General features: G+C 52.2%; 1 protein-coding gene across 4 annotated transcripts in view; it reads left to right on the top strand.

The window, feature by feature from the left end:
- AGO2 (argonaute RISC catalytic component 2) overlaps positions 1–19170 on the top strand; it is a 116646-nt gene that overhangs the window by 40294 nt on the left and 57182 nt on the right. For 3 of the 4 annotated variants that reach the window (XM_019823195.3, XM_023248472.2, XM_019823197.3), the window contains exon 2: positions 11033–11228. The exons of the other annotated variant lie outside the window; for it this stretch is intronic. In XM_019823195.3, the coding sequence (XP_019678754.1) occupies positions 11033–11228 (196 nt within the window). The remainder of the gene's footprint in view (positions 1–11032; positions 11229–19170) is intronic. 4 annotated transcript variants of the gene reach the window in all.

Below are 19170 nucleotides of genomic sequence, written 5' to 3'. Positions count from 1 at the left end.
ATGGTTGGATTTTCACAAAAGTCTATTTAAAAATCTTTTGTGGGTGAAGTTCTGGGAGTTTGCAGTGAAGATAGAGAATAACCTTGTTAGTCACTGGCATGAGGGTGGTTGGATGTTTGTTTTGTGCTTCGTCCTGAAGCTACGTGTGTGACATGTATCCTGTACGTGCTGTTTTGTTCGCTAAAACGAGGTTAAAGTATTTTTAGACTGGTACTCGTTCAACCACAAAACTCGAGCGAGGCGTTTTGGTGGCAGTCCTCCTGCCGACTCCCCTCGCCTTGCGCGCGGCCCTGGGCACCGGCCAGGACCCCACCGTCACCCAGGAACACCTGCCTTGCCCAGGGCCGTGTCCCCTCGCCCCCAGAGCGACTGGCCCCTCCCTCTCGGGGTTGCCTCTCAGGGCCACTTTCTCGGGCGTGGCCAAGAACCGGGCGACAGATTGGAATTTCCCAGAGGGTTTTTACCACGAGGGGAAGAAACGAAGAGTTACAGGAACTGTAGCCCGCGTGAAGGTGACACATTTCTAGAGAAGGGCTCTGTGACTCCACGGTTGGCTGCTCTCCTCGCAGGGCCGTCCTTCCGCCACCTTGTCTGCGAGTCTGCCCGGGGTTTCGTCTGGGTTCTCCTCCCCTCATCCTCGTTCAGGGCGGGAGGCACTGGGCACACATGCCCAAGGGAGAGGAGCGGACGGGAGCGCCTCCCTGGGGTGTGGACACATCTTCCTGCTGGAGAAAGGGAGGGCGTCACTTCCCACTTCCCAGGCAGGGACTCGCGGTCGGGGTCTGCGCCGGCCTTGGGGTGTCCTCTGAGCCCGCTGCCCTCTGGGCTGACGGTCACTGTCACGCCGAAGCGCCCCGGTGGGGCCAGCGGAGCCCTGAGCACGGACGCCCGGCTCCAGTGTGCCGAGAGTGCAGCCCCCCTACACAGTGACCCGGCACCCCTGCTAGGCTCCGCCCACCTCAGGGGCGTCCCCAGCCTCGCAGGTCTGGGGACCGGGCACCAGGGCCCGTACAGGGTGTCTGCGCGTCCCAGCTGGGCTCTTCTCGGCCGCGGTGCCTGAACCGGATGTCAGGGCACAAGCACCTTGTCTGGGCGTCTGGCCAGATAAAAACGCATCCCTCTGGGAACTTGGGCGAGGTCTGGTTTTGTTTTTGTTTTTGATCGCAGCTGGCTCCTTGGCCGCCCGGGGTCTCGCACTGTAGTTCTGCAGAGCGTGTGTCCTCTTAACTTGCTCTCCAGCTGACGGGAGCAGATGTTCCTTTCTGCATTCTTGGTGCTCCGTTCTGAGATTGCCTCCGTTCGTTTCACCGGAAAGGCTGCCGTGACTGTGTGTAATGCAGCTCCGTCGGCTTGGGCGGCCGTAAGCGAGACCCGCCTGGGTAGGCAACAGGTGAATTCGCCAAGCGGCAGCCGTGCGTGCTGGGTGCAGCGGGAGAGGGCTGGTCTGACAGCATCCGCGTTGCGGTCTGTGCCCCGGCCAGTGTCAGAACCCGTCCTTCTAGCCTGTGGGGAAAGCAAGGTGTGCGGGAGACCCCCCCGGCCCTGGGTGGTGGTGTGGCCCTTCTCGGCCACCGCCTGGCCGGGACCCTGACAAGTCCCTCTTCCCTCCTCAAGAGATGTCCAAAAGCGTGAGGGAGCTGATGTCCGTGCCCGGCTTGGCCCACGTTGTGGCACGGACGGGCTGGATGGCCTTGAGCTATTTTTGTCACTTTCTTTTGCCTTCATGGTTTCTGGCCGATGCCCAATACCACGCACACAGAATTCTAAAAGGAAAATAGAGGCTATGGGACGCTGATACTCATGCTCACTTGGAGGTTCTGGAAAGAGCTATACGGTAGCCTTATGGCATTTGGTGGCAAATCTTCAAATACCCCAGTCCCACCGAGACCCGGGTGCTGGGCGGCCGGGCTCCCTCCGGTGCCCTGTGCCAGCCCCGTGGCGAGTACAGATGGGGGTACAGTGGTTCGCTTGCCAGCAACCAAAGCTGCTTAATTGAAGAGCCAGACTCCGCATTTATTTAGCGACTCTGTGATGTAGATTTTTCTTGAGGAACGTTTAAGTCACCCAGGAGCCAAGGGTCACCTAGGTCTTTTTGTTTCTGAACGTCCTGGACTCCTAATAAGACGTAGTGGAAGGAACGCCGCCTGCGGGGGGTGGGGGGGCAGGAAGTCTCAGCCCCCCTCTCGGTGTTCTTTCTCCCCACCCCCACCCCCAGGCAGAGCCCCAGACCCGCCTGGAGCCGGGCTCGAGGTCCGTGACTCAGAGCAGGTTGGGGAAGGAAGGGTGACTGACTCTCCTCGGTTTCCACGGTGACTCCCGGCCCCAAATTCTGCTATTTATTATGTGTCATCTGTGGTCGGGGCTGTTGCTCTTGGCCTGATGGCGTGAGCTGGTGCCCCACCGCAGGCGGGCAGTGGGGGTGGGGGCGCAGCCACGTGGTCCCGCGTGTGCCCGCGTGTGCCCGCGTGTGCCCAGGCCTAATGGGTCACGCAGGGATTTTGAAAATTCCGTTCCACCTGCTTAGGGATTTAGAAAACAGCAGAAACGAAGGGCTTCTCCGAACAGCCATGCTTGTCTGCTGCTTGCCTTCCGTGCTGGTCACCAGACGGACTTGCTGGGGACAGCGGCCTCCCCCGAGCTGACTCCTGAGCCCGCGTGTAGCTCGGGTCCTGGGACACAGATTGGCCTCGCGTCGTAAACACGAGGCTGTGCCGCGAGTCCGCAGCGGGACGTGTGCTTTCCGAGGCCCGACTCCGAGCCCCTGCCTGGTAGGCGGCCTGCGTGACGGGCCTGGGGAGCCGGCATGGCAGCCAGTGAGCCGTGAGCCCACGTCCCGTCAGGGACAGACGCTCTGGGGCGGCCTCGAGACAGCCCCGTTCTGAGGCCCGCAGGGCGCGGTGCTGTCCGCAGACCCGCCCGCCCTCCGCAGGGCCACAGACACCGGGAGGAACTGAGACACCAGTTCCTCTGCTTCCAGATGAGGCTGTGCCGTCCCCTGACAGCGGGCGGTTCTCAGGCATGCGGGGTCACGAACCCCTTTGTCAGTCTGGTGAAGGCGATGGGCGGATCCCTTACCAGAATCCTGTTTTTCAAGGCACAGAACAAAATGTGTAGGATGACCAGGAAAGCCGGTCATGTCGAGATACAGTCATCAGAATATGACAGCAAACGGTACCACGTTTTGTAAGCGGTCCACCAGCGGGCCTCATAAATCTCATGATTTGGAAGTAGCCGTGAATTGAGACTTGCTCCGTGGTGTGTGTAACAGCCGCCACATGACGTGAGGGTCCCAGTGTCTCCACGTGTCCGTGTTCATAATGGAAAGAAGCGCTATGTGTCACTTGCTCCGTCCTGTTCGCAGACCCTCTGAGCTGGCTGCGTGGATCCCTGGCTGGGAGCTCCTGGCGATGTGTCCTGGAAGGGCCCTCGGCGTGGTGGGGAGCCCGGGACGCCCCCAAGGCCTGGTTTGCTGTGTGCGGGCTCAGGAGGCACGCGTCCCCAGCCGAGCCTTGAGGTGATGGCGTGCCAGTGGTCAGGGGGCCTCTGACCTGCTGGGCGGGGTAGCAGGGAGGGCGGAGGTGAGGGACGGCGGCAGGTGGCAGGGTGGGGCTCCGCAGCAGCACTGGGAGGGGAGCACTGCTGGCTCGCGTCCTATAGACCTTGAGGCCCAGAATCTGGGCTTAGGCCCTGGTTCTGTTCTGTCTCTGCCTGCCCCCCCCCCCCCCCCCCCCCCCCCCCCCCCCCCCCCCCCCCCCCCCCGGTGCTCCGGGTTGCTGCCTGCAGCCTAGGGTCCGATTGAGGAGATGAATTGGTCAGCGAGTCCATTGTTCTCGAGGCTGGGAGCCCGGAGGGGTGAAGGTGGGCTGTGTTTTCAGTGTGTAGGGAGAAGGGTGGGCCAGGAGGGCGCAGGGAGAAGGCAGACGCGGTGGGAGCCACGTGGTTCAAGCTGTGGAGGGTGGCCCGCCTGTGCACTGAGCCCTCCCGCTGGCCCCTGCTTCCTCTCGAGGATGTAGGGAGAGATGTTTCTACGTGGGTCGTCGGCACAGCATTTCGGTTTTAAAGTGAAAATTTGGAAACCACTGAAATGCATCCGCAGGAGATGGCTCAGTGAGTAATGTGGTCATTAAAGATTCATTTCGGAGAATTGCATAATATGATGTTCAATGAAAGAAGCCGGTACAAGTCTGCATGATTCCGTGTTAGCACGGGTGCACATGTTGTGTCCTGTGGGTATGCAGAAGACCGACATTTCAACAGGACCATCTCCGGTGGCCTTTTGTTTTCTCCGTGTTTTTCTGTATCTTCTGTTCTAAAAACTACAGTAGATGAGAGCAGTCACCCAGCCTGTGTCTACCTTTGCGGGCAAAGACACATTGGTTCAGGGGGCCGTCACCTGCAGGTGCTGCTTTAGAAGGTGCTCCGTGAGGGGCGCCTGGGTAGCTCAGTCGGTTGGGCATCTGACTTCGGCTCGGGTCATGATCTCATGGTTCGTGGGTTCAAGCCCCGTGTCGGGCTCTGTGCTGACAGCTCGGAGCCTGGAGCCTGCTTTGGACTCTGTGTCTCCCTCTCTCTCTGCTCCTCCCCCACTCATGTTGTGTCTGTCTGTCTCTCTCTCTCTCTCTCTCTCTCAAAAATAAATAAACATTAAAAAAAAAAATTTAGAAGGTGCTCCATGATCTCTAGCCAGGTGAAGAAGACAGGTGAGGGGTGGGGTATCCTGGGTGCCCCTCCCCTCCCCCCCAACAAGCTCTCAGTTATCTGGTCCATCCTTCACCAGATAAGATGCGTGTGGGATTTTCTGGCAGGGAGCCACCTTCTTCCTCTCGGAGGGGCTCCTAGCTGTGTGTGAAGTTGTGCTGTGGCGCCCCCCTAGTGTGGCCGGCCGTGTCTCCTCTCCCCCAGGAGACTGAAACCTGTACCCTGCTCCTGCCACAGTGCTCATCATATAGCAAAGGGGTCAGAGTGTCTCTTAGGATCCTCGGTTCTGCGACCTCCCAATTCCAGGTAGGAGAGAAGAAAGGTGATTGTGTGGGTTGAAGCCTAAGCCACGGGCCTCTCGGTGGGGTTAGGGCATCACTCTCTCAGGGGCCTGAAAGATCTCCACAGCAGGCCCTGCCCCAGCCTGCCCGGAGCCCATCTGCAACACCTCCTGCTGGGCACGACGGGCACTGGTGCCCTCCTGGCCCCTCCCCTGCACCTGCCCGGTGCCTGGAGCTGTCGCCCCAGCCCCTGCGCTGTGAGCCCAGAGCCGCTGCCCTCCTCCACCTGCCTGCTGGGGGTGCTTAGGTGGCCGCAGGCAGGGGAACCTCCCAACATTGCCCACTTGCTCCTTGAGGACCCACCTGTGACCTGGCCCCCCCCACCCCAGGTCCTCTGTACCCCGCTTGCCTGCCTTTACTGCAAGGCTGAGAGTCTGTTACCCCTGCCACACCGAAGGTAGTGAGTTGGATATGAGCAGAGCCCCGAGAGAAAGTTCTTAGCAGTGTCACTGCTGGTGGTTTGTCCTCATGGAGGCCTGCGCCGATAGGCCCTGAGCTGCTGGGGTGCCTCCCACCCCCACCCAGGGCACCCACCCGTTTGAGGACGTCCAGCAGACCTTCACTTGTCTCCTCTGGTCACCCCAGTTCCTTGTCCCTCGTTTCCGTCCCATACGGAGGCGGAGGGTGGGACCAGAGCTCCACCCTGCCGAGGGGGCTGCCGGGGCCAGGGTCCCACAGCCTGATCTGGGACCCTCCTCTGACAGGTTGGTGACAGTCTGGACCCCGTGGGGCGGGTTTCTCTAGGACCACGCCGTCCCGCAGAAGCCTCGCTTCAAACGCCAGGACAAGCCAGCCTTCCATGGCTTCTGGAAAAAACACCCAAACTTCCTGGTTGCTGCGGCCCAGTTACTCATACAGGAAGTCGATTACTCATTCACTATGCTTCCCTTTCACTGATTGAGTTGTGGCTCTGAAAATGGATCTTTTAAACACACGTGCTGACTTATGGGTAGCAACTCCTCACACACTCGTGGCCCGCGTTCCCTGACGCCTTCAGGCTCTCGGGCGCCCTGCCCCCAGGACCTGCCCCGTCGGGAGTGGGGGCTGGCGGAGGAGTCGGTGACGGCCGACAGTCGCCCTCCCCCTCAACTGGGTGTCTTCCAGCTGGGACCATCCGGGGCTCCTGGGTGAGAAGGGAGGGGCTGCCCTTCCGTCCCCCCCGGATCCTGCCCCCCCAGTGTGGAGGGAGCGCCGACGGTTCCCAGCGGAACTGTCTGTGGAGCCACAGGCGGGGGGCGCGGCCACTTGGGGGGGGGGGCGGAGGGTGCGGGCCTGGGCGTCGCCGCACAGCTTTCACGGGAAGCTGGAAGCCGGATTTCTCGGTGAAGGATGGAGAAGCTGGGGAGGGGGAGAACCTGGAAGGTCGGGAGGATGGCCTGGCCTGGCACGGGCTGGCCGCTTGGCCACAGCTGGGGCGGAGGTGGGGTCTTCCTGCAGGGCTGGGTTGGGGGCCAGGTCCCTGCTGAGCGGACCCTCGGAGCCATGGCCGCGCTGTGGTGGCTCCCAGATCCTCCTCCTCCTCCTCCTCCTCCTCCTCCTCCTCCTCCTCCTCCTCCTCGGGCTCTCACTCACTCAGTGGATGTTGACGGTGCCCGTGGCTGCGGAGGCCACGACAGGCACCGCGCCTCTCCGGAGCCCCTGCTCGCCAGTACCGGGCCCGGTGGGCTCGGGGTCCCCCTGGTCCCCCTGCCCCCGCTGCCCCGCGCTGTGGCGTATCTGCAGTCAGACTCTGTTCCTGCTGCAGAACCGGTGAGGGGAAGGGGGCCGCGGGCCGGGTGTGCTTGGACAGTTCATCTCTAGGCGATACTGGAATTAATTTTCAGAGTCAGTCTGTGTCAACTGTGGTGAAGGTGTGTGTGCTGTGCAGCGTTTGGCTTCCGGCAGCATTTGGTTTTCACGCTGGAACGTCGTCCACCTGTTGGGGCCAAGAGCTGACCGTCCCGCGAGAGTGACCTTACCCCCGTGTGCCGTCCTGCCCCTTCCGCACACACGGGCGCTTCTGGGCAGCGTCACCAGCGCTGGGTCCTCTCTGACGTCTGGTTCGCGAGTCCCGCTCGTCTTGGCGCTCCACGCTCGAGGCTGACTCTCTGTAAAGTACAAAAACGGATCTGAGATCTCTCCTAGGATTGAGGCTGGGCAGGGAGGCGTAAGACTGCTGGGGCCTCCGGGCACCTGGGTGGCTCAGTCGGTTAATCGCCACACTCTTGGTTTTGGCTCAGGTCATGATCTGGCAGTTCATGGGTTCGAGCCCCACGTCAGGCTCTGCACTGACAGCATGGGGCCTGCCTGGGATTCTCTCTCTTCCTTTCTCTGCTCCTCCCCTGCTGTGCTCGCTTTCTCTGAAAATAAATAAACAAACAAACTTAAAAAAAATAAAGCTGCTGGGGCCTCGCCCTACTCTGCTTTGAAAACTGTTAGAGCTTTTTCACTTGTGATTGTATACTCCATACGTCTTCCCATGAGCTCTCAGTATTTTCATTATTAAAAGCTAGAAGCGGGGTGCCTGGGTGGCTCAGTCGGTTAAGCGTCTGACTTCGGCTCAGGTCATCATCTCGTGGTTTATGGGTTCGGGCCCCACTTCGGGCTCTGTGCTGACAGCTCGGAGCCTGGAGCCTGCTTCCGACTCTGTGTCTCCCTCTCTGCTCCTCCCCCACTCACACTCTCTCTCAAAAATAAACAAACATTAAAAAGAAATTTAAAAGCTAGACGCAAGGAAGAAATATCTTGTGAAGTTACATATTTCATGAATGTGTTACCATTGCGTTTTTTTCTGCTGCTTTCATTAATACAAGTCAGTGGACAGTTTTCCATGTTTTCCATGGCACGTGTGTGAGGAATTCGTGCTTTGCAGGTGGGGGAAGTAGGTCCAAGCAGAGAACTGGGCTCCAGGCATCTCTGTGCCAGCGGTTAGATAGGAGGCAAGTAAAATCACCCGCGTCTGCCGGGCCGGATGGCTGCTCGTGGCAGGAGGAAGTCTTGGCTCAGAGTTGGGCACCACCACTCTCTGTTGCCGTCTGAGCCTTGGACGGCTTCACTTTTCAAAGGGAGCACCTTTGCTCCGTGACTGTGACACACAGTGAAGTATGTGAAAGCCCCTCGTAAACTGGAGAGCCCTTCAGTGCAGATACGACTCTGCTTCCTGGAATGGACCCTGGGCACCAGACGCCTCTGGCTCTGTGGCTGGACGTTTCCTGGGGCACAGGTGTCACTTCTGTGGTTTAATTGCGCTCCTGTATTCACAAGATTCCCCTCACTGGCTAGGCGTCCCCTGAGAGCGGGGACCATGTGCTAGTGGGCTCTCCTCAGGGGACAGAGCTGGGCGAGAGTGGAGCCCACCCCCGGACGCGGTCAGGGTCTGTAGTGCAAAAGATCGCGTGTGAGCTGCGCTTACGAGGAGTAAACACGCCTGATCTGTCAGATGACACTCAGACACTGTCCTGGGAGGTGACACGTGGGTTATATCTGTCTCCCCGGTCCCAGGCGCATCACCCAGCCCCTAAGGGACATGCGAGCATGCTGTGGCAGGGACGGCGTGTTGTGTGCAGGTCTGTAGATACCATTCTCTAGGGTCGTAGGTGCTCAGTGAGACAGACCTGCAGGTTTCCGGATGGTGTAACTCAGGGAGATTAATAACCTTTAAGCATGTTTTCTCATCAAAAACAAGACAGAAAACAATTCGAGAACTCTGGGTTTTTCTAGGTCATAAATGCAGTAAAAACAGCTTATTTTTAGTAGCCGTCATTTGTTTCTAGTAAATGTCAGTAGGGATTAAAGTACATGGATTTTTTTTTTTTAATATAAAGAGGATTTAAAAAAAAAGAAAACGTGAGCAAAAATTAAGAGTATTCTGTTATTGGAAAAATTTTTAATTGGTTTTTTTCTAAGCGGCAGTTTGAACTTTACTAACAGAATTGCTGAACATTTGAACTGGGATGAAGTTTCTTTCTACTGTCTGTGGGAGGGTTGGGGGCAGGAGGGAACATTCCTTGATTAAATCAATGGCTTAAATAGGAATGAAGGAGGGACACCGCCTTGATGACTTTCGTCCCTTTAGTTACATATGGGTAGTGCCCTGTTGGCATTGTCTCCTTTTCTGATAATTAACGTTGCCCCATCTTTCTCGTCTCTCGTATGCAAAGAAGGAACGTCAGTATACACAGCAAATACGCAGTGAGTTACTACAGCGCTTTAAAAAAAATTTTTTTTTATGTTTATTTTTGAGAGAGAGACAGTGAGAGTGTGAGTGGGGGAGGGGCAGAGAGAGAAGGAGACACAGAATCTGAAGCAGGCTCCAGGCTCTGAGCTCTCAGCACAGAGCCCGACGCGGGGCTCGAACCCATGAACCGTGAGATCATGACCTGAGCCGAAGTCAGACGCTTAACCGATGGAGCCACCCAGGCGCCCCAGCTCTTCTTTTTTTCTTTTTTCTTTTTTTTTTTTTTTTGAGAGAGAGAGCATGAGCAGGGGAGAGGAGCAGAGGGAGAGAGAGAATCTGAAGCAAGGTCCACATTCAGCTTGGAGTCCGATTTGGGGCTCGATCCCACAATCCTGGGATCATGAGCTAAGCTGACATCAAGAGTTGGCCGCTCAACCGACTGAGCCACCCGGGCGCCCCTCCAGTACATTTTAAGTAAAGAATTGGTTTGGGTTGAGACCCCCTCCTTTGTGGAAATGTGGCATTGGTCCGTTGCAGAGAAGGGGTGAGCTGTGGTTTCCAGGGGCGGGAGAGATCGCGTGGAAAGTGGAGTCCTCGTGTCGACCCGAACACAGCCGTCCGTCCGAAGCCGCTGGAATACCTGCTGCCACGTGGGGAGTGGTGCTTGGGGCCAGGTGTGGCCGGGTGCGTGCACGCGTGTTGATGTCAGGAAGGCTCGGCTTTCTTGTCTCTTGAGGTCCTAAACATCCTCCTTCCTACTTTGGTGGTCCATTGTAAGGACGCTTTCTGAGTGACTTTGGCATCCCTCCCTTACCTGTCTGAACCCCAGCTTCCGGAGCTTGACCAGCTGTTTCTGGCCTCTTCTTGTGCACCAGGTGCTTTCAGGCCCTCGGGGAGGCAGACCGTCCTCAAGTCGCTCAGGTCCAGCTGGAGAGGCGGCTGGGATTCCAGCTCAGCGTGGCAGATTTATCCTGGAGATGTGAGCAAGGCAGGCTAGAGACAGGAGAAGAGTCGGGAGCTGTGAAGAGTGAGGCTGGTCCTCAGGGTCGAGGAGGTCTTGGGTTGAGCGGCCAGAGACCCGGCTGAGGCCAGACCTCGCAGACGTGAGGGCTCCTTGTTGCAGCTGGGCAGCCGTGGAGGTGCTTGGACCCGTGGAGATCGGACCCTCTGGCCTGGAGGGCGGAAAGTGGTGGGGGGTTGCCTGGATGCCGAGACCCCGTTAGCAGGCTTCCCTAACTGCCTGTCAGGGTGAAACGGGGCCCCGAGCAGGGGCAGAGAGGGATGGTTAGGAACGGATGGATTCCAGAGGAAGCAGGTAAAATGAAGACAGTTGTGTGTTCGGCCGTGCGTGCAGATCGTGTGGGAAAGGTCATGGCAGGGGGCGGGCCACGGCCTCACCGATGGAGGCACGAACTGTGGTTTAATTGTGGATGCAGCGTCAACCGTCTGTGAGCCTATATGAGAGATGACGGGGGCTGGGGAGAGAAAACCCAACGTTCCTAGGATCTGGGCAGAGCAAGGGAGCAACAGCCCCGAAAGGGAGGGCATGGTGTAGTGTCACGCGTCACCGAAGGGCAGAGGGTCCCCGGAGCCTGGCAGTTAGGGGGTCTGGGTGAAGGCACAGACCTGGCAGGGCCAGGGGCACGAGGGTCAGGGTTTCCCAGGAAACGGGTGGACACAAGGCAGGAGGAGGCGAGGATGAGCGTATGGGGGGGCACGTGGGACAGCGGGGGTCCTCGAGGGCTGGGAGGGGCGGGTCACTCACAGGAGGGGCTCGCGAGCGCTCTGGGAAAGCGGGTGTTTCTCTGTGTAACGGGCGTTCTCTTGGCCGTTCCAGTGCTCGCGCCTCCTGCGCCGCCACCGCCACCCATCCAAGGATATGCCTTCAAGCCTCCACCCAGACCCGACTTCGGGACCTCCGGGAGAACAATCAAGTTACAGGCCAACTTCTTTGAAATGGACATTCCAAAAATTGACATCTACCATTATGAATTGGATATCAAGCCGGAGAAATGCCCGAGGAGAGTCAACAGGTATTCCGTCCTCTCATCCCTCATCGGTCTCGACCGGCTGACGCGGGTCCCGGCGTTAAAGTAATCGACCCTTCCGTTCCGGCAGCTCCTTCCCCGGAGGTGTCCCTTGGCGTTTCCTTTTTGAAAAATGTTTTGTGTGCTTCCTTGTGTCTGGATACAGTTGTCAAGTGAGCTTTGACGAACGTGTGCACGTGCCCGTTGCCTCCTGCCCTCTCCATCGATCCCAGCGCTAAGTAAGGCCAGTGCTCCGCGTCCCTTTGTTCTGTCCCTTTCTGCCCTGTGAGATCGTCTCGCCCCACCTGCTCCCTAGACTCGGCCTGGTGTTTGTGGGACTGACCCGCACTGCCGTGTATTAATAGCCTCTTACTTTTATCGCCGAGGAATATTTCGTGATTTCTTTATTCATTCTCCTGTCGGATGCTCGGGCTGTCTGGGCTTTGCCACGATGAACGTTGTTCTTCCAGTCTTGGGGACGTGCATTTTCGTTTCTCTGAGATGAATACCCGGGAGGGAAATTGCTGGATCCCAGCGTGGGTGTAGGCTTAGCTGCACGAGAGGCCGCCAGAGTGGTCGCACCGCCTCATTCTCCCGCGGGTGGCGTGGGGCCTGCGCGCCCCGTCCTGCTCAGCACGGGGGACGGCCAGGCTCCTGGAGTTTCGCGTTGCAGTCTCATGGTTTCTCTTTGGGGGTTTTAATTTCCATTTCCTGGTAACTAGTGAGTTGAGCACCTTTTCATGTGCTTATAACCATAATTACATTATGTTTACACGTTATATAGTGTCACGTAGTGTTTCTGATAAAGTGTCTGTCGAAGCCTCTTCCCTGGCTTGTCTCTTTGTTCCTGATTTGTAGGAGTTTTTACTATATTTAAGGTCCAGGTCTGTAGTATTGGGAGTGTTTTCCCCTGGTTTGCGGCTTGTCATTTCACTTTTTTTTTTTTTTTTAATATTTATTTTTGAGAGAGAACAGGAGAGAGAGAGCGAAGGAATAAGCAGGGGAGGGACACACACACACACACACACACACACACACACACACACACACACACACAGAATCCTGGAGCAGGCTCCAGGCTCCAAGATGTCAGCACAGGGCCCAGCGTGGAGCTCAAACCCACAATCCATGAGATCATGACCTGAGCCAAAGTTGGGCACTTAACTGACCGAGCCCCCCAGGCGCCCCTGCTGATTCACTTTCTAAATGGTGTCTTTCCATGAGCAGAATTTTGTAAGTTTGTTGACATCCAATCTATAAAATTTTGAAAATAGTTACCATATTATGTGTTCTCTCCAAAAAATCTTTGCCTATCTGAAGGGTACAGGTACTCTTTTTTTGTTGTTGTTTTTTAAGCAGACAATTTGGGCTTGTTTTTTTATTTAGGCCTGTGATCCATCTTGGATTAATTTTTGTCTGTGGTGGGAGGTAAGGGTCTGTTGAGAAGACTTTTCTTTCACCATCGATTTACCTGGGCCCCCTTGGGGGGGGCGGTAAATCAATTGATTGTCAGTTGCTACCAGAAAGTTCCCTGGAATTTTTTTTATCGTGATTGCTTTGAAACTGTAGATAAATTTGGGGAAAGTGGATACTGTTGAATCTTCTGGTCCACACACATGGCTATGTTTTCCATTCATGAGGTCTACTTTAATTTCTTGCAGAACTTACTCGTACTTTTCATCATAGAGGTCTTCGGTTTTGTTTATTCTAAGTGTGCTGTGTTCTTTGATGTTACTACAAATTGTACTTTAAAATTGCACTGTCCACGAGGGAAGTTTCTCAGGAGGGAGTGACTGCTGACAAGTACGGGGTTTCTTTTTGGAGTCATGACAAATGTTCAAAACCTAGATTGTGGTGCTCTAAGGGAGACAAAAACCCTGTGAATATACTAAAACCATTTAATTGTGCACTTTCAAGATGTTAAAAAAGTTTTTTTGTTACTTTTGAACAAAGATGGTTTTACTTTTTTCCAGTTTCTAAAGCATTTTAGTTTTTACTTTATTGCAATGGCTAAGAAATCCACTATAAATAATGGTGAATGGATGTGGTGAAAACAGACATCCTTGCCTTGTTTCCACTCTTAAGGGGGAATCATTCATTCTCTCGCCTGTAGTGTATTCTATTAGTCACAGGATTTTCTTAGAGACCCTTTATCAGACCGAGGGAGTTCCCTCCCTGATTTGCTGAGAAGTATTCTCATCATCGGGTGTTGAATTCTGTCAAATGCTTTGTCTGCATCTCTTGGGATGATCATATAGTTTTTCTTCCTTTTTTCCTACCTCCTATTAATGAGGTGTATTAATTACATTGATTTTTTTTTATGTTAGAGTGGCTGGATTTTCTCAGAGTTAAGATGTATTATTTTATATGCATCGTTAGTCATGACTTATTATTTTTATATACTGCAGTACTTTGTTAGCATTTTGTTGTGAATTTTTGTGCCTCTGCTCCTGAGAGACATGGGTGTGTACTTTTCTTGTTAGGTTTGATAGCAGGGGCATGTGGCATTGTGAAAAGCTGGGACATGTTCCCTCCTCCTCCCAAAACTCCCGAGAGGAAAGATAGATTGGTATAATTTCCTTCTTAAATGTTCCACTGACTTTGTCAGAGAGCATGCACACGTGCGCACATACACATACACGCACACACACAAGTAGGGGAGGGGCAGATAGAGAGGACGCAGGCTCCAGGCTCTGAGCTGTCAGCACAGAGCCCGACGCAGGGCTCAAACCCATGAAGTGCGAGATCATGACCTGAGCTGGTCAGACGCTTAAGCGACTGAGCCACCCAGGCGCGCCTCATTCCTGATACTTTAAATTTGTCTTTTTCCTCTTTTACCTTGATCAACTTTGCTAGGGTTTGTCAATGATATTCATGTTTTCACAGAAACAGCTTTTTTACTTTGTTGATTTTTCTCTTTTGTTGAATCCACCCGTCTGTCCGTTTTCTTTTCTCTGATATTTATTATCCTTCTATTCATTTTGAGGTTAGATCATTAAATTTAAACCTTCCTTCTTTTCCAATCCATTTGTTTAAAGCTATAAATGTCCCTCTGAGCCTGATTTTAGCTATAGCCCACGGATTTTGATACATTCTAATTTTAATTCAAAATATTTTCCATTTTCTTGTGAATTCTCTATAATCTATGGGGTTTTGTTGTTTTTAGAGATGTGTTCAAATTTTAACTCTTTGGTGTTTTGTTTTGTTTTGTTTTGTTTTGTTTTTGGTACCTGTTGATATTGATTGTTAATTTAATTCCACAAACCATAACCATAAAGTTTAGAGAACATACTCTGTAAGATTTCAGCCTTTTGAAATCTGTTGGGACTTATTTTATGGCTAAGTATGTGATTTATCTTGGTAAGTGTTATTCATCCGGTTGAAGAGAATGTGTGTCCTGTGGTTGGCGGGTGTGGGGATTTGAGTAGTAGTTGGCGTTGGTCTGTAGCGTCACGACAGTTCTTTATCTCCGTCCTCGTCGTATTGTCCGAGTATGGTGTGGGTTTTGTCTGTTTCTCCCTTTAGTACTGTTTTTGTTTGCTGTGTTTCAAAGCTCTGTTATTAGGGGTACACATTTTTATGATTTTTTGTCTTCTGTGATAAACTGAACCCTTTATCACTAGGAAGTGTTCTCTGTATTTTGTAATTCTGATTATTTATACAATCTCATGGCCATTCTTAAGCTTGCTGTTTAGCTGATGTACAACTTTGTACAAGCTTTTACACCCTCAGCCTGTGTGTGTACGTACTCCAAGTGTGTCCCTTGTAGATATCATATCATGGGGACTTCCTTTATTTCTTGATTTTATCGGGTATGTTACGTTTGCTTAAATGTAACATAAATTTAAATTTAATTTTTTGTGGTTGCTATTTTTTTAAATTTCTATATCTGTGTTTTTTATTCTTTTATTTTAAACATCTATTTATTTTGAGTGAGACTGGGGCAGAGAGAGAGCGAGCGAGTGCGAATGCCAGTCAGGCTCCACGTTGTCAGCATAAAGCGCCACGTGGAGCTCAATCTCCCAAATCGTGAGATCTTGACCTGAGCTGAAATCAAGAGTCAGACGCTTAACTGCCTGAGCCACCCAGATGACTCCCCTGTGAGAATTTTATAGTAATATAATTCTACTTACTCCTCTGTCCTTTTGCTATTGTTGTCATGCATTTTACTTCTTTATTCATTATGAATTCCATGGTGCAATGCTGCTCTTTTAAAGAAATTGGGAAAATGGTCTGTTCAGCCACAAATGAGCCTTACTTGGCTCTCTGCGGATCCGGGTTCTCACCTGGCGTCGTTCCCTTCCAGCCTGAAGAATGCCCTTTAGCCCTTCCTGTTGTGCAGGTGGGCCCGTGATGAATTCTTCCAGCACCTTTTTGAGATCTACAAATGTGTTTATTTCCTCCTTATCTTTGAAGGATATTTTGCTGGAGGATATTGAATTCCAAATTGACATTTCTTCCCCTAATACCTTAAAGTTGTCATCTTCATTAAAATTTTAATCTTCATTATCTCAGATGAAGTTTCAGTTTACTTTTCTTCTTGTACTTCTCCTGTACGTAATTTGTCCTTTTGCCTCTGAATATTTTGTTTTAATTTTGCTTTTCAGCAGTTTGAGGTGCCTAATTGCGATTTTATTTTTCTTTTTACTTCTTGGTGTTTTCTGGATTTGAATGCTGATGTCTTTCATGAAATTTGGGTGAAATGCTATCATTTCTTCAAATACTTTTTCTGCCCCATTTTCTTCTCTATAGGATTGCAGTTATGTGTATTCTAGGCCATTTTTATGTTGTCTCCCGATCGTTGAGCCTGTGATTTAAAAAAAAAAAAAAAAAAAAAAAAAATCTTTTCCTCCTCTTTCTTCAATTCAGGTAACTTTATTGATGTCTTTAAGATCACTTTACCTCCCCCGCCCCTTTTGTAGCTTCCAGTCTTCTGTACAATCGTCTAATGATAGTTTTTCAATTAGATAGTGTGCTTTTCAGTTTTAGCTTTTGCATTTGGTTCTTTTTCATAGTTTATATCCTTTGCTAAGTTTCCCCATCTGTTCACTCATTGTTCCCACCTTTTTCTTCATGACTTCTTGAATGTCCTTACAGTAATAGCATATGTATGAGCAGTCCTTGTCTGCTAATTACAACATATGGGTCATTTCGGGATCTGTTTCTATTGACGGGTTTTACCTTAGATTACATATCACCTTTTTTGCTTATTTACACACATAGTACGTTTTTGTTGCTGTTGAACATTACGTGTGTTACATTGAGGGAATCTGGCTTTTGCTCTCTTCTCTGGTACCCTGCCCACAAATCCCAACTTCTTCTGTAGTCCTAGACTGTCCTCCCTGTCCCCTCAGTGCAACAAGACTGTCCTCTCTGCTGCACCTTCCTCCCGTGTTGTGGTTTGTAAACCGCTCGCAGGCGGAGTGGATGTGTGGCTTACCTCACGAGTTTCCCTTCCCTCAATAATCACAGTCTCAAACTGCCTCTTTTTCAATGCCGGAAATAGCTGTCTTGTTTTTCTCTAGTTCTGTAGTTGTTGAGGCTAGAAGGATAAGTTCAATACCAATTACTTTGTCATGATCAGAGATCAGATTCTCAGTTGCAGTTTAAGAACTTAAATTGGTTTCCCAGTTTGTGATAGTGCCCTCTAAAGTGCTCTTTGCTGTAATGTTTTTTTTTTTTTTTTTTCCCTGATTACAAACTTTGTAAGAGAAAGAATATTTGGGGATTTAGTTCCCTTATCTATAAAACCAAACAGTCGGATTTGCTCACTGTGACCGGTACACATTGGTCCAGGCTCTTTAGAGGGTTATTGGGTGTGAATATTAGAATAAAGATAGTATATACCTTCTGACCCACCAGTTCTGCTTCTGAGTATTTATCCCAAGAAGGTATGGCTCCAAAGAGACCGTACTCGACGGTCATATAAGATCCTTTAAAACATGTGCTTACTAAAAAACGTGTTTCTGAACAAAAACATTGGGCACGGCTGGTTTAAACACCCTTTTTTTTTTTTTTTTTAACTGGAAGTGTCTTCTGTGCTCTGAGACTCTCCCTGAGTGGGTTTGTGCGTCGTTGACTTTCCTGGAGACAAACATGTGTGTGGATCAGTGATGTGAACGCACTCTGGGAGGTGGAACACGGAGGCGTGAGTAACCACGCACATTTCTGGGCTTTTTATTCATGTGGTGGCGTTTGGGCTCTTAGGTGATGAACCGCACTGTACAGGACGTTTCCTTTCATGAAGGAGGCATGACTAAGACGTCGTCATCTGGCAGCAGGAAAAGGCTGCTGGTGATTGAAACGCGATGTCTTTGACTGCACTGCTACGTTCTTGGAGTTACGTCCACAAGGTTCTAAAGTCACCCAGTATTTGGAAATTCCCTCAAGTCACACAAGTAGGTAATAAAGGTGGGGCGCGGACTGCGTTTTCGTGGCCAAGGCCGGCCCACTTACCGGCATGCCTTGCTTCCCCCTGGGTTGGGGGCCAGCCTGAGCCTCGCTGCCTACTTAAATGTGTGAGCCTTCAGAATTCTCTACTTCACTCTTCCTTCTGGTGGACTTTGGCTAAGGTCCAATCCCAAGATTGTTATCAACCAGAATAGCATAGCGAGAAGTTGGGTGTAAGTTCTGGTGCTGCCAAAACCCACCTTCACTTAATCCTAACACCTTCTAACTCAATCCATCCTTCTTCCAACCTTGCTTCCAGCATGACCAGCCAGCATTTATGAAGCCTCCAGTCGTGAGGCAGGTACTGTGGCACCGGGGGTGCGGTGTGGGCAGGCTAGACCCCGTCGGTGTTCCTCGTGGGGAAGAGTCCAGCCAGCAGCCTCTAGGACCCCAGGCGTGCGCTGCCGGAGGGAAGCTCGGGGCGGAGCAGGAAGGCGGCAGACGAGCACGGAGCTCAGCCTGTGGTCTGACTGTGAAGACGGTCTTCACAGCCTGTCCTTCCTTCCGCACGGCTGTCTCTGGGCAGCAGGGACCAGGTCTTAACTCTGAGTTCTTAAAACTCCGTGTAGTGCATGTGGTAGATGTTTAGGAGGTTCAGCCTGAAGCTGTGTGCGAGGCTGAGTGAAACATGCCGTCTGTCTGTGTTGCGATGAGTCACAGTGAGTCCTGGCCTCATGTGCCCTCTGTGTCTGGCCATCCCATCCCTCACTGTTCACTGAGTGGCTGCTGTAGGAGGGATTGAGTATAAGGCAAGGTACCTCTTCCCCAGAGGCTTCCAGTATCATTGTGGGTACAGAGATGGTCACCCAGGATGGTCAGAGCGCGGCGCTGGTCTGGGTTGTGTGGGCCTTGCCGCCTGGGAGCCTTCCTAGGGGGTCAAAATCAGCAGCATTCTGCTCAGTAGCCCAGGACAGACTACAGAAAGAAGGTGTGTTCCTTGTCTTCTGACTGTCCTTTCCTTCTGTTTCCCTTGGGCTCTGTTATGTGGCCCTGGGAGGACACTGCAGAAGTGATCACTCTGTGGGGTGTGTGTGTGTGTGCGTGCGTGCGCGTGCACGCGCGCAAGTGGTGGGAGGGTGGGCGGTGCAGCATGACTGTGTCATTTGCAGCCTGCTGTTTGCTTCGGGCACTGTCCACTAGAGGGGCTGAATGTTGGTCCAGACTTTTTAGAATGTGGTTTGGTGTATATGTTAAAATAGTATGTATATTCTCTACTACTTTTTCTTTTTTTTTTTTTTTAAGTTTATTTATTTTGAGAGAGAGCACAAGTGGGAGAGGGGTAGAGAGAAAGGGAGAGAGAGGGAATCCCAAGCAGGCTCCACGCTGTTAGTGCAGAGCCTGATGTGGGGCTCAAACTCATGAACTGAAACCAAGAGTCAGATGCTTAACCAACTGAGCCACCCATGCCCCCCCGTATACCCTTCACTTCTAAGTATTTATCCCAAAGAGAGGTGTACAAGGATGTCTAATATTGTGATGGAAAAAAAAAAACAAACCA

This window comes from Felis catus, chromosome F2 (genome assembly GCF_018350175.1).
Source record: "Felis catus isolate Fca126 chromosome F2, F.catus_Fca126_mat1.0, whole genome shotgun sequence".
In the NCBI taxonomy this organism is placed as follows: domain Eukaryota; kingdom Metazoa; phylum Chordata; class Mammalia; order Carnivora; family Felidae; genus Felis; species Felis catus.
The sequence above is the reverse complement of the archived record's forward strand: the minus strand, read 5'-3'. Positions and strand labels throughout refer to the sequence as shown.